This window comes from Ambystoma mexicanum, chromosome 5q (assembly GCF_040938575.1).
Source record: "Ambystoma mexicanum isolate Mex_15411 chromosome 5q, UKY_AmexF1_1, whole genome shotgun sequence".
NCBI lineage: Eukaryota > Metazoa > Chordata > Amphibia > Caudata > Ambystomatidae > Ambystoma > Ambystoma mexicanum.
In genome coordinates this window covers 590,877,603-590,891,432 of record NC_090933.1, presented here as the reverse complement: position 1 = coordinate 590,891,432, position 13,830 = coordinate 590,877,603, and the positions used below count along the sequence as shown (strand labels likewise).

At 46.2% G+C, this 13,830-nt stretch overlaps 1 protein-coding gene across 1 annotated transcript in view; it reads right to left on the bottom strand.

Annotated features, from left to right (window-relative positions):
• XKR4 (XK related 4) overlaps window positions 1–13,830 on the bottom strand; it is a 916,393-nt gene that overhangs the window by 388,963 nt on the left and 513,600 nt on the right. Inside the window, exon 2 of the mRNA XM_069621058.1 lies at window positions 3,978–4,177. Within this exon, the coding sequence (XP_069477159.1) occupies window positions 3,978–4,177 (200 nt within the window). The remainder of the gene's footprint in view (window positions 1–3,977; window positions 4,178–13,830) is intronic.

Genomic DNA, 13,830 nt, shown 5'->3' with positions numbered 1-13,830 from the left:
TGCAATTTAGACACTTGACTGCATATTTCTCAGATCTAGTTGATAGAAAGGCATTCAATGTTTACATTTCAAGAATAGTCTGGGCCAAAACGATCACTTGAAAAGTTCACAAATTATAATAATTCAACTTGACAAATATATAACCCCCCCATAGAAACATGTTAAGCGGAAAGAGTATAAATGTAACTTTCTTTCTTTTGCCCATCTTTATTTGGGGATCTACGACTACCAGAATGCAAAGTAATGTGTGTCGGGTAACCTGCCTAGTACAGTCACAGGCATCCTCTGAACGCTGCTCTTCTGAGCAAGCAATGGTGGTGATGTCCAGGTGATTACACAGCTTCCCGTTTAAGGTGTGCACTATCCACAGAACCTCTGTACCGCTGTTTGAAGTGGTACAGCAGTGACCGGTAAGGTGGTGGTCAAGTCAAGAGACACAAAACAACTGAAAGGCTATAGCGGAACATCGCTCAGGCACGTGAATTCTCCATGACGCCGTGGTACCCAGCGGACACGTTCGAATCCCAAGCACGAATATTTCTCCCCGTCCTCTGCCACCACAAACCTTTTTTCAGCCGAGCAGCCGAGGCGGAGTTGTGATTGAGGAAAGGGGGAGACTCAGTGGGCCCGATTCATGGAATATTTGCCTGTTTCAAAGTGAATTTGCACTGCTGAAAAGTGACTTTGCACTGCAGACACAAACCCTGAATCTTGGATCCGTGCAAAGTGTATTTTGGCAGTGCAAAGTCCGGGCAAAGTCAGCACATAGGCATTTTGGCGCATAGTCATTTTTGCAGTTGAAAATGACCTTGCCTGGACTTTGCACTGCAAAAATACACTTTCCAGAGTTCCATGAATCAGGGTTTGTGTCGTCAGTGCAAAGTCACTTTTCAGCAGTGCAAATTCACTTCGGACCGGGCAAATATTTCATGAATCGGGCCCAGTATGTTTCACTCCAGCAACGGGTGACGGGACAGGTGGGCACTCCAATCACAGACTCAGAGGGCACACCAGAAATCCAAGAGGTCACCTGCTGTCCCTGGAAAAAAGGCTCAAACCCCAGAGTCTACAACACGATCTCTGAGGTTATGCAGCTCTGCAAAATGATCAATGTTCATAGATTTGAATACAAAATGTCTTTAATGGCTGTCAACTGCAGAATGCTCTTTATACTTTATTAATCATGAATGTTCAAGTAACAATATATATACTTGTATGCAGTGCTTCATTTGTGAGAAAAAAGCTCACAATTATAATGGTGATTGTGAAGCTGCCAACCCCTACCCCCTGTAGAACCGGCCACTGCCACTGCTCGTGCCACCCATTATTAATGCCGGTGGATCACAATGCTGCTGCCAGCTACTGCCACCCCCAGGCCTCATCACTGCATGGACCCTTACCTCTGCGCCTCAGAGGTCTGTTGGGTGCATCAATAAATGCCTGGGCGAGAATTTTCCTATGCAGAAAAATATCTCAACCAAAGGATGCTTACAGCAAATGGCAGGTTCACAATAACTGTGCACCTGGGAACCACTCCAAAGTAAAGCTGAACGAAACAGCCCAAGCCGAAGATGGCGGAAGGGAAACTGTGAATATGATGGCCTTCTTGTGGCATGGTGCTGTGCTTCTTCTGACTGGGCACTGTAAGGTGTGCCACAGAGCCCTCTATTTGAAAGGACAGATCACATGGAATTGCCCAACATTGAAAATATTGCACCCCAAGCATGTGGTATACTGCCCCATGAAAGTATTATGCAATGTGACTAAATCGCATACAGCTCCAGGTGTGGGGGCTGCGTAGCATGACAAATAGCAGACAGTTTAAAAGAAAAAAACACACACCATGGCATCTGCACAATAATCCTTGCCTTTGCACATACTCGAGCTCATCAGTCACTATGCACACAATGATTGATGGCCTGGCATTGCCTCAGTAAGCAGCCCAACAATGTCCCCCGTGCTTTCACCGGATCCAGTCTTACTCGCTGCTTTTACATATTTTGGCACCTGCAAAAAGTGCATCCTACGCGAATGAACAGATGTGAATGCTACACATTAAGGGCCCGATTCATGGAATATTTGCCCAGTTCAAAGTGAAGTTGCACTGCTGAAAAGTGACTTTGCACTGCCGACACGAACCCTGATTCATGGAACTGTGCAAAGTGCAAAGCCCGGGCAAAGTCATTTTGTACTGCAACAATGACTATGTGCTGACTTTTCCCGGGCTCACTAGTTTCCGAGTAAAGCGTCATCATGGAGCATGAAGCCCTGCGCAGTTAAAGGGCTTTATGCTGCGTGATGACTCATTACTCAGAAACAAAGGAAGAGCTGGGCAGTCCAGCTCTCCTCCTGTCTCATGAGTACAGGGACATGATGAAGCCCTTCCACGGAAGGAGTCACCTGGTTAAAGGCAGAGGCGTTGCTGGGGGGGGGGGCGGATAAGGGGGTATAGGCGCGGGTCTTTTGTTTGTAGCCCAGCCCCATATATAAGTTCAGGTACTATAACAAAAATGCTAGCTAGCCTCGAGTCCTGCCAGTCCCGACATTAGCTCAGCCCCTGATCTTTTCCAGACCTAGCAACACCCCTGGTTAAAGGGTTGCCTGCCGGGCTACGCAGGCAACCCTTCAACCATGCAGCTTCTTGAATGAAAGGGCTGCCTCCTGCGTGTGAGAGCCAGGGCACACTGGTGTCACACCTTTGGTGCGCCCAGCCAATCCTTTTTGTTTAAAAGGAGGGGCCTGGTGCACAAAAGGTAATAATACCAGTGCGCCCAGCCTGCCTTGTTTAAGGCAAGGGGGGGCTCTCATTAGGAGGCATGGCATAGGTACACTCACACTTAGGCCACACCCCCTAACAGAAGCCCCCCTCGATTGAGCAACCCTCCTAAAGCACTGGGGGGAACACACCTTACTGTCTCTAAACATATGGGCGTGTGCTTTGCAGTTTATTATGAGTATGGCATCAAGTAGCCCAGTTAGTGAGATTTCTTATTTATTTATGGAAAGACTGTATGAAGAGGCGCTGCTCAATCCCGCTACCAGAATATGTTCCTGCCTTGCGCACCGCCAAGCAAGAGCCCAAATGAAGCACTGCACTTCTCATGCTAAGCGTTTCTGCCGTCCGCAGCAAGGGCTTCAGCCAGAGGCATTGCTAGGGGGGGCTGAGGGGGCTATAGCCCCTGATCTTTTGGTTGTAGCCCCGGATAGAATCTCAGGAGCTACAGCCAAAAGACTAGCTAGCCCCCAGTCCCAACAGTTCCGACATCAGCGTAGCCCCTGGTCTTTTCCAGACCTAGCGACTCCCCTGGCTTCAGCCAATCAACGCTCCTATGACGGCTCCTGTGGAAGGACAAGGGCCTACGTGTTTGGCTTTCCTGAAAGTGTTTGAGTTAAACAACCTATGGACAGCTTTACTAGCCGCAGTCCTGCACAGTAGTAAACGCACCTCTCGGGTGCCCGTCACCAGGCGCACTCTGCCAGCGCGACACAAACCTGTGGAGCCGGAACCAACCACAAACACATCCAAGTCTCACACAGGCCCCACTAACGGCCTGCGTCGGGGCTGGCCAAGTATGGCAATCCCGCAGACATTCAAGTAGGCAGGCATGTGATGACGTCGTAATAATAACACACATATCCATCATTCATCGTTCCATCGATGCTTCTAGATTAGAGGAGAGTGGTTTCTCATGCCACACGACGGCCATATCGAGCTCCATCAACAATGCATAGCAAGAAAGTACTTCCATTTTGTTTCTGTCAAAACACGTTTAAACGAGCACCGTGAAGTGAGGAGATAATAGAAGACTGTATCGGCAATATACGCAACAGAATTATGTAAATTCCATGAGACTATGAGCACAAATTGCTGCCATATGGTAGTTGGCAATAGGTGCCGCCCTATGACGCTTCTAGGGCGCCAGCACGCACGCGCAGAAGGGAAGGATTGCTGGAGGAGTGAGAATACACAGCCTTACCTTGCAGGGGCTGAATGCCGTGCGTCTGCACCACAATGCACAGCTGCAGGACAAGCTGAGGGGCGCTCTCCAGGAAGGTGGCCAGCAGGTGCAGCATGCTGACGTCGGCATACTCGTAGACCATCTTCCAATAGAAGCGCCACCGGTCGCTCTCCCCGCTGCGACGGCTTCGGATGCCCAGATAAATGGTGTGGAAATACCTAGGACACAAGAGAGAGCGTTTAACGCGCGTGCACTCTACGAGGGTTACTCAGAGAAAGACTTCTGTCAGACATCCCATCGTTCTGTCCATGAGAGTGGACGCCGTCTTGCCATTCCTTGCAATGCGTTGCATTCCCTATGCGGATGCGCGGCTGGTCCCGCCTGACGGCTTGCCAGAATGCTGGTGGAGTGGGGGATTGGCGGCTCAGTAATACTGGGCGAACGATAACACGCTATGTGCCCTGATGCCTGTGAACTAAGAGTAACTGGACCCCTAACTATGTGGATAAAGGTGCACTTTTCTATAATGCAGCGCTGCGCCATCTGTCCTGGGGCCAGATCACAGGATATTTGCACCAGTGCAAGTGCAAAGATTGCACGGTATGAGCACTAGGGCAAAGGTTGCCCTATTTTCAAAAACACTTGCAAATATTAGAAAACCATTTCACCATGACAAGTGCAGTTTGGCATGTTATAAGCAATAGTGCAAAAATTGCTGTAGTCTAAAAAAGATACATTTTCGATGCATATTTGCACCAGGGCAAGGTTTGCCCTATTGCTAATACCATTCCGTATTAGCACTAGGGCACACTTTGCCTTAGTGCAAAAATACAGTGAACATTTATCTTTTTTGCACTAGAGCAGTTTTTGCCCTATTGCTTATAACATGCCAGACTGCACTTCTCATGGTGCAATGGTTTTCTAATATGTTCGAGTGTTTTTAGAAATACTGCCAATACCGTGCAGACTTCGCACTTGCACCAGTGCAACGTTTGTGTAATCTCGACACAGGTGTCATACCGAGAAACCTGCTTTGTAATGCGGATAAGACCAGGTATAGGTAAAGATGGTTGTCGATTATGGACTCAAAATGTCAGCTACACCTTAGTACAAGCAGCAATTATAAAATGCGCACTATTACTAAAATGCACTTTTCAGGACCCACTTAAAATATAATAGAGGCTTACAATATCTTTTAATTACATGCATTTAGCGTTGTCAAGCCTTTTGCACTACACATACTTTTTTTTAACACATTTATACAAAAAAATCAATTTACAAACAATTCACTCAATCATATGATAACAAATAAAATAAAATACGAGAATCCATTTGTAGTTTAAAATACATCCCAGTCTAAAACCTTCTTAATAGCAACAACTTGATGAAATAACTCTCAAAGCTGACTTAGTGATTATATATGGGGACCAATTTGGTTAGTGCAATTTTCCATGCATAATAAACTGCTCCTGAAATCACAGCGGAATCAGCCGAATATGGACTTTGACCAAAATTGGCCGCTACTAATATTTTCTAAATTGCGACGAAAAGGTCCATACCCTCGTATATATTGATTACTGAGTTTAGGACAGTTTGTTAGAATGTGTCGAGTAGATTCAATACATGTGTTACATAAACAGCACTTTCTTTCAGCCAATGGTATATTAAGCCGTGCTCCTGTGTACCCATATACAGGTCAGACGTTTAATCGCAAATAAAGTATGAACCGGGTAACAGATCGGTTGTCAAGTTTCAGTAAGTATCTTGAATCTAAATGCATCAAAAAGAGACCATTGCAAGAGGAATGGGAAGCAGCAACAGTAGGTCCCGAAGGGTAATCATTACATTGTTAATAACATCCGGGAAGGGTGCTGAACAAATCACATGGCTGGGAACATAGGGCGGAGTCGGCCAGTGACGTCCTACGTTCTCCCAGCCACACGATCACCTCCCTGTGTGTTGTCTTTTTTTACCCTTAGGGCAGCCCTGCACGTCCTTGCCCTCATGACCTGTGTGTTTCCTGCAACATCTCGTCCCTCCCCACCCAACCCCACTTACCTGCTCCTCACCACTGATCATACATTGTCTCAACCATTGTCTGCCATGGAAATAGAAGAGGGACTTTGCATTGGCAAGGGCCAGTTTTATTTTATTTCCCCACAGGAGACTGGCCATACACCATTTACACAGGGCTCCTCTGCGGTGTAAAGAAAATACTTTAAAACTATTAGCCTTACCGAAGAGACCCCAGTAGCTAATAGAGATAGCTACTGTATGAGGGGCGGGCACATGCGCTCGGGCCTAATCTGCTCGGGCTGGCGGCCGGTTACTGTCCCGGCCCACCCCCCATAATGATAGTTCTTACAGCTGTGATTTGATCTAAGAATTAAAGGGCCACTCTTGCACACGCCTATTCTTTTCTAAGGACACTCCAACTCGCACCTGGCATGTTTTGCAACCTTTCTTTTAATATTGTTTTTGTTCCACAGAGAGAGGTGAAGCATTTTGTAAACAATGGCAGTGATTGCTCCTCCAGTTCCTGCCCCAGGAGTGGCAGGAGAACCAACCTTCCCAGAAAATCAATGCACCATTCCGATGCCTACACCCATGCTAGGGGGCGGGCTCAGGGACAGGTCACTGCCACTGCTCTCTGAATCTCACCATTAACCCCTTAAGTGCCAAGAACGAGCATGCTCATCCTTTTTGCATAGACTTAAACTGGCTAATGACACCACCTATTATTACAGAGCTTAGAACTGAAAGGAATTTGCCATGAATCCCTAGAAAAAGTAATTATTATTACAAAAATGATTAATACTGCTACCAATAGTACTAGAAATATTGCTATGATTAGTTCTATGAATACCACTGATAATACAAATACCACTACTACTCCCACTACTACTAATAATAATGACAAGCAATATAATCACATTTTAAAATGAAATTAAAAAGCACCACAAATGTTGATAAATACATTGGGCCTCATTACGAGTTTGGAGGTAGCCATGCCCTTAATAAGGACATGGCTGCCTCCAAACTCGGGCCCAGGTTCCTTGAATGAGGAATTACTGGGCAATTCCAACCTTGGAGGACCAGGTAATTCCTCATTCAATTTACCCATCCCCAGTCCCATTTGAGCCCTCGTAGGGCTCAATGGGAATGGGGAGGGAGCTAACAATGGGCCCGTTATTAACGGGGCCGTTAATAACAGGCCCGTTGTTAGCTCCCTGGTCCCCTCGCGGAACACGTAAAGGACGTCTGGTCTGACCACACGTCCAGAGCGGGTCCCGTAAGGGGACCTCGTAATAGGGAGGAATGCGTTTAACGGCTCTGGCACCTTTACCGGCATCGTTAAACCCATTCCACCAGGGTCGTAATGAGGCCCTCAGTCTCTGGTTGCATGTTCCAGGGAAGTGAGTTTATAACAGCTAAGGCTGCCATCTTGAATCTCACAACTATTTCTCTCTGGAGCAGGCTGGTTAAAGATGAGTGATCCCTGTTCTCCTGTTGCATAAATGGTAACTGGCTGTTTCACCGCCTCCACTAGGACTTTATGTTCCCCCTTGCTTGTATTTGTGATGTTTATGGAGTTTATGTGTGTTTGTGATACCATCAGAGTTGCTTTGTCACATAAGAGATGCTTACAAAGTATGAATCAAGAGTAACTAGATATCACATATAAGAATCCCACAGTAAACTGGGTTCAAATAATTGTATTACAGCAGGTCATGATTTGTTGGTATTACCCAATTTGCTCACAGCAAATTTCATCAATTTCCCCGAATCTATTTGCCACTTTTTACTGCAAAAATGTAGGTGGGGTTTGGGGTTAGGTATCTCGAAAGGTGGGAGGGGTGGGGAGGGATTGAGGGAGATGTGCCCCCCCACACTCATGTTTGCTGTAAAAAGCAGTACAAACAATGCGAGGAAACAGGATTCACAGAAATGGACTGTGAGTAAATGTCAAAGCCCTGATTTGTTTACTTTAGGAATACTGAAAAAGGAATTGAACATCTTGGTGAAAACAAAACTGCTGTTATTAGATTGATCTTGGCCATGACTTCAAGTTGACCTTCCCTTCCCCCTCAGGGGTCGGGCACTGGAAAGGTTTCAAATTTGGCATTCAGACGGCCTGCGAGGGCTCACGAACACTGGCATTTTCTCCCACTTCTCCTGACATGCTCCTGCTTCTGTGTGTCAGTGCTGACTCTTCAATGCATGTCGTGCGAATTAACTCCTTTTGAGTGTCAATGCATGCAGGTATTGCGGGCTGCAGCCAGGGGTGTTGGAAGGTCGGGAAAATATCTGGGGCTACGCTAATGTCGGGACTGTCGGGACTCTACGCAAGCTAGCCTTTTGGTTGTCACCCCCGAGCTTCTCTCCGAGGCTACTACCAAAAGACCTGGGACTATAGCCTCCTCAGCCCCCCTTAGCAAATGCCTCTGCCTACAGCCCACCACAGCAGAGGAGGCAGCGGCATGTCAAGAGAGGGTAGGGCGAGTGCCTGTGCTGGAGGGCTGAGTCCATGCTGGGATTGGATCTTACACTGAGCTACTTTTCTGTCACTGCTTTTTTATTTTAATGTTTTTTTCTAAGTAGCTTTGCTTGAATATTGCTTAATACATCACATTCAAAAGACCTGCTTGTTTATAGGGTTCTCCCCCTTTCCAGCAGGTGTTTTTTGCACTAGATCAAAAAACTGAACTATATCTGTTAGGCCTCTCCCAAAATTGCACAGGCCATGGTTTTTTAGATACTTTCGCTTCATCACGAGTTGGGCGGTATCCCAACTGGGATACCGCCCAACTTTATTTGCATTAACGCCCACCCGTCCGGCGGTATTACCGCTGCATCACATTCAAAAGACCTGCTTGTTTATAGGGTTCTCCCCCTTTCCAGCAGGTGTTTTTTGCACTAGATCAAAAAACTGAACTATATCTGTTAGGCCTCTCCCAAAATTGCACAGGCCATGGTTTTTTAGATACTTTCGCTTCATCACGAGTTGGGCGGTATCCCAACTGGGATACCGCCCAACTTTATTTGCATTAACGCCCACCCGTCCGGCGGTATTACCGCTGCATCACTGGTTGGGTGCTAAACATTACTTCTCATTCCCCATTGGTTCCATTGGACCCGAGACCATGAAAGACACATCCACAAATCCATCCACAACTCCATCCCCCAAAATATTGTTTCTTGACTGCTAGGACCACCACTCAGTTTCGCATCCCACTTAAAGCACTAGAGAATGGGAATTCATCGTCATAGAGTGCTGACTTGCAAGTTAGCGGGGGCCATTTGCAGCAAGCAATAAAGAACTGCGTTTTTCACGCAACCCGGGCACTCAGTAACCAGCGTATGTCCGGCTGGGCTTGATTATAAAAGGTCACAAGCAATATATGGCCTCCTTAATGAAGGGCATCAGGAGTTACAATGGGATATTTCCAAGGAGCACGGTGATTGGCTGGGTTAGACCTACACATATGTGGATCATTATCTAAAAGAGACCACGGGTCTGATGTATAGCGTGTCAAAACTACGTGCGACACACAAAACACTTTTCAGTAAAGAGAAGGCGGCCTAGGCCAGATCAACTCCTCCATGCAGTGATCTGCCCAGTGCCCAAGCCTCAGGGTTTGGGTCCACCCCTCTAAACACATGGCCGCCGTTCTCGTCACAGGGTTAAAACACCTGGGCCCCAGATTTTTTGACTGAAATCCCCTAGAAAACATGAGATTCTGTTATTGGAACGACTTCAGATTGCCTAATTATGCCAATACGCCATCCCACCAACTGCTGTGGAGACAAAGCGATCTCTCGTTATAGAGCTGTTTCTATTCGTAGCCGCCAGGCTTGAGATCTCTATTTTACAAGAGAGACGAATACGTTGTTTGTGTGTTTACACGTATTTTATCTACAGCAGATGTAACAAGAAGCAATTGCAGACGAAAAAAAAAAAAAAGGCATGGCATTTACGAATTACAAAGACAAGGACTAAAATGGATGCACAAAGGGCATGCAAATATAAATACATTGGAGATTTCACCGCCTTTAGAATCATAGGCAGGAAAGGATAGAACAATGTGAATTGCTACTCATTTTTAATCTGCTACTGTAATTTCACTTACAATTGCTAAGCAACACAATGTCTACATGTTTTAAATAAATAAAAGGTTTTTGAAATAAAGTAAAGCAGCACAATATTGTCTTTGCTAGGGTGGATCTATATCCCAATTACAGAAGCAGTGAACAGAAAATGAATATCGCTATGGTGGCCAAACACTAGAATGCTCTACCAAGGGACATCCTCACCCTTCAAGACCACCTGAAATTCAGGAAAAGCCTAACAACCTGGCTGCTCAATGCTTAACAGGCAGAACGTTTATCCTGCACCCATCAAGAAGTGGAAATTACATTCCTCAACAGTTCCACTTTCATGCACAGACAACTGAAGCGAACACAATACAGTCTCCTGACCATCCTAGAACACAACACTCAGGCACCTATAATGACTAGAAGACATCACATCGAGACAATGTCAAAACCATAAGAGAACGCCGCCCAGGTTTCCCAGAATATCTAAACTTCCACACAGTCCCTTTTCATGCATCAACCATTAAGGTCAAGCATTTCTTCCCATTATGCAACTGACAGCAAGACCAATCATTTGAAAGCACTACGGGAACCCCACGAACATTCCCTACGTTGACTTATTTATTTTAATTTTGTTTATTGCATATTAATAAGGCGCCTATACACAAGTGTTGCCAGGTGCCACAAGACAAAAAGGGGTGGGGTGGCACAAGGAGATAAAAAACAATAACGGTCCTACTAGGCCTTGTGACATTCGGATCGTGCAAGGGCAGCAGCAAGAAGTGTAAGGGTGTAGGGGGAGCAGGGGGGCAGTGGGAAGGAGGACCCAGGCATGGGCAAGTACTAAGGGGAGTCCAGGAGGGCAAGTGCCAGGGGATGAGAAACACTGTCAAGTGCGGGGGAGTGGGTGGACTGGACTTGTGAGGGGCGCCATACTCAGGCTGGTCAGGAAGGGGACCTGGAAAGGGCACTACTAGTTGTTAGGTTGGGCCAGTGCTGAGATTGACTGGAGAAGTGGGGCCTGCATCCCTGTAAGACTCATAAGGGAGCAGGCCGCCAGTCACAGCAGACAGAGGGGGCATTAGCAAGGGAGGGCGAGAGGGAAGGAAGAAGAGAAAAGGAGGGTCTTTGGCTGCTTCCAGAACTTAAGGAGATCCGGCTCAAGTCCGAGGGAGGCAGGGAGGCTATCCCAGAGAGAAGCCCCTGCCAAAGATAGAGATCCAACCCCCACTCTCTGCTTGGAGAAACGTCAAATCTACAGACAGTTGGAGCTAGGGGACCAAAGTGCTCTAGCCAAGAGGTATTTAGGGAGCGAGAGTTGGATGAAGCAGACTTACCCTTAATTACTCACCACCTTACTCACCACAGGCAAAGGCAAACCAGCCAATCAAACACGGCCTTAAAAAAAACCTCTCCTCCAACTTTGAACATCACAAACTTACACCTGTAACTGCAACCAACAAATTCATCCCCTGGCCAACACATGCCCACACTATGAGACACAAAGCCTTCTATGCCTCCTACATTTCTCACCTAGAAAGCAGACACACACGCAGAGCTCAGGTAACTTCCGATCTGCAACCTCAACAGAAAGCCCTGCAATCTTACCTTTCCCTCCCCTCCCAACCGACCACGTCCACCCATTCTCTTCCAGATCCACTGGAGTGCCTGGAGACCATGCAAATGACAGTGTTGCGATGTACAAATCCTAATGACATAACAACAAAAAGCAATTAGTGCAGGGTGAGTTATAGACATGAATGTCTAGACAGAATTGTATAAACATGTATAGACAGAATTGATACATGTGAAAGTTACATAAATTTCACAACCAATGAGAGCAGACTGCTTAAAATGTGGCAGCTCAGGGCCAGGTAGGAAAGATAAGGCTCAGAAGGACATTCGTTCAACGTCAGAAATCGAGAGAACCTCAGAAAAGAAACTGCCAGAAAACAATTAACACATTGGAAAACTTTGTATCACCACAACAAAGCCAACACGAGGAGCCCTGAAGTCAGAACCAGCAGAAATTAAGGAAAGCTGTGAGAAAAGGAAGGGACCCATGATGTGGTCATTATTCATTCTTAGTAAACAGAGAGTGTAGGAGCGAAGAAGAAATCTATCTGTGAGATAACTATAAACTCAATCATTGATCACTCTTGATTCAAATCATATAAGAAAGCACCAGAAGGTCTGATAAAAGTCATGGTGGGCTACAAATATTATTCCCGATGAGCTGCATCCCATCACTCTTCCAACGAGCCTTTATGAGGCAGGATTAGCCAGATCCCAACCAAAAAGGAGCCTTCTGGCCTGAACCATAAGAACCTGTCTACTCTACACGCAGCAGCACGCAACCTAGAAGCATTTCTGTGCACAGGACTCATGTCAATTAAAGTTACAATTCAGAGTCACAAATGCTGCCACCTGCGGCTCTCCAGAGGTTTTGTCCCATGAAACCTACCCATTGACTATTCTGGAATGGACTGATGAGAGTTTTAGTCCATCACATCTGGACAGCCAAAGGCTGTAGACCTATAATCAATACAGAAGAAAAACCCATGAAACTGACCATGAGTCATGACGATTTCAAGAAGGAAACACCATGGGGGTCATTACGAGCCTGGAGGTAGCCATAGTTTAGTTTAGTTTATTCATTTATATGGTCCGCGCCGGACACAAGGGTAACAGGGCGCAAGTAGTACAGATAATGTGAAGCATATTAGCATGTTACATAGTTATGCACAGTAATGAGAAGGTAATTACATAATTATGCCTAGTGGAGATAAACAGTACAGAAATAGGTATCAAGCATAGGCCTTGAGAGTTAACACAAGTAAACTATACAGATATGCAAAAGGACAATATAGATCACATGTACAAAAAAACAGCCTGGTAAGTACCTAGTCAATTAGTTGTCATTCGACTTGAGCCAGCTGATGTAATTGAGTCTGAGCTTAGGGTATGATTGATCTGCCCTGATGTGGTGAGGAAGGGAGTTCCAAAGTTGGGCAGCCTTGACCTGAAAGCTGTTACCATCTATCTTGGTAAGTCTGAATCTTGGAGTGACTATACAGTTAGAGTTGATAAGTCCATGCTATTTGCGGCATGGCTACCCCCATTCCGGGTACCAGGTCCGGGTTCCTGGAGTGGAGAAATCCCAGGCCATTCCGACCTTCAAGGGCCTGATATTTCCCCATTCCAGGAACCCGTCCCCATTCCCATTCGAGCCCCCATAGGGCTCAATGGGAATGGGGAGCATGTTAACAATGGGCCCGTTAATGATGGGCCCGTTGTTAGCATGCTGGTCTGCTCGCGGGATCCGCTAAAGACACCTGGTAAAACCAGGCATCCTTAGCGAGTCCCGCGAGGAGACCTCATAATGAGGCGGTAGGGGGTTAATGGGGCCGGCAGTTCTACCGGCCCCGTTAACCCCCTACCGCCAGGGTCGTAATGACCCCCCATAAATTGACTAATTGTTTGATGTGATCAATAGAATACTACACAAATAACGGTATGTATTGTTAGTCTAAGTTTCACCCAGAATAGTAACAAGAAATCAATTCACTGAGAATGTATGAGGTGCCAAAGGGAGAGACTTTACATAGAAAATAACACTGGCCTTGAAGGTTTCGGCCACAAATACTTCATTAAGGATCTTGTACAAACATGGACAATTTATATACAGTATCACGGGCCTCGGCCCCATTTAAGGCACCAACATAATCTGGAGCAAACTGACTGCAAAAAGAATAGAGGCACTATGGACAAAGGA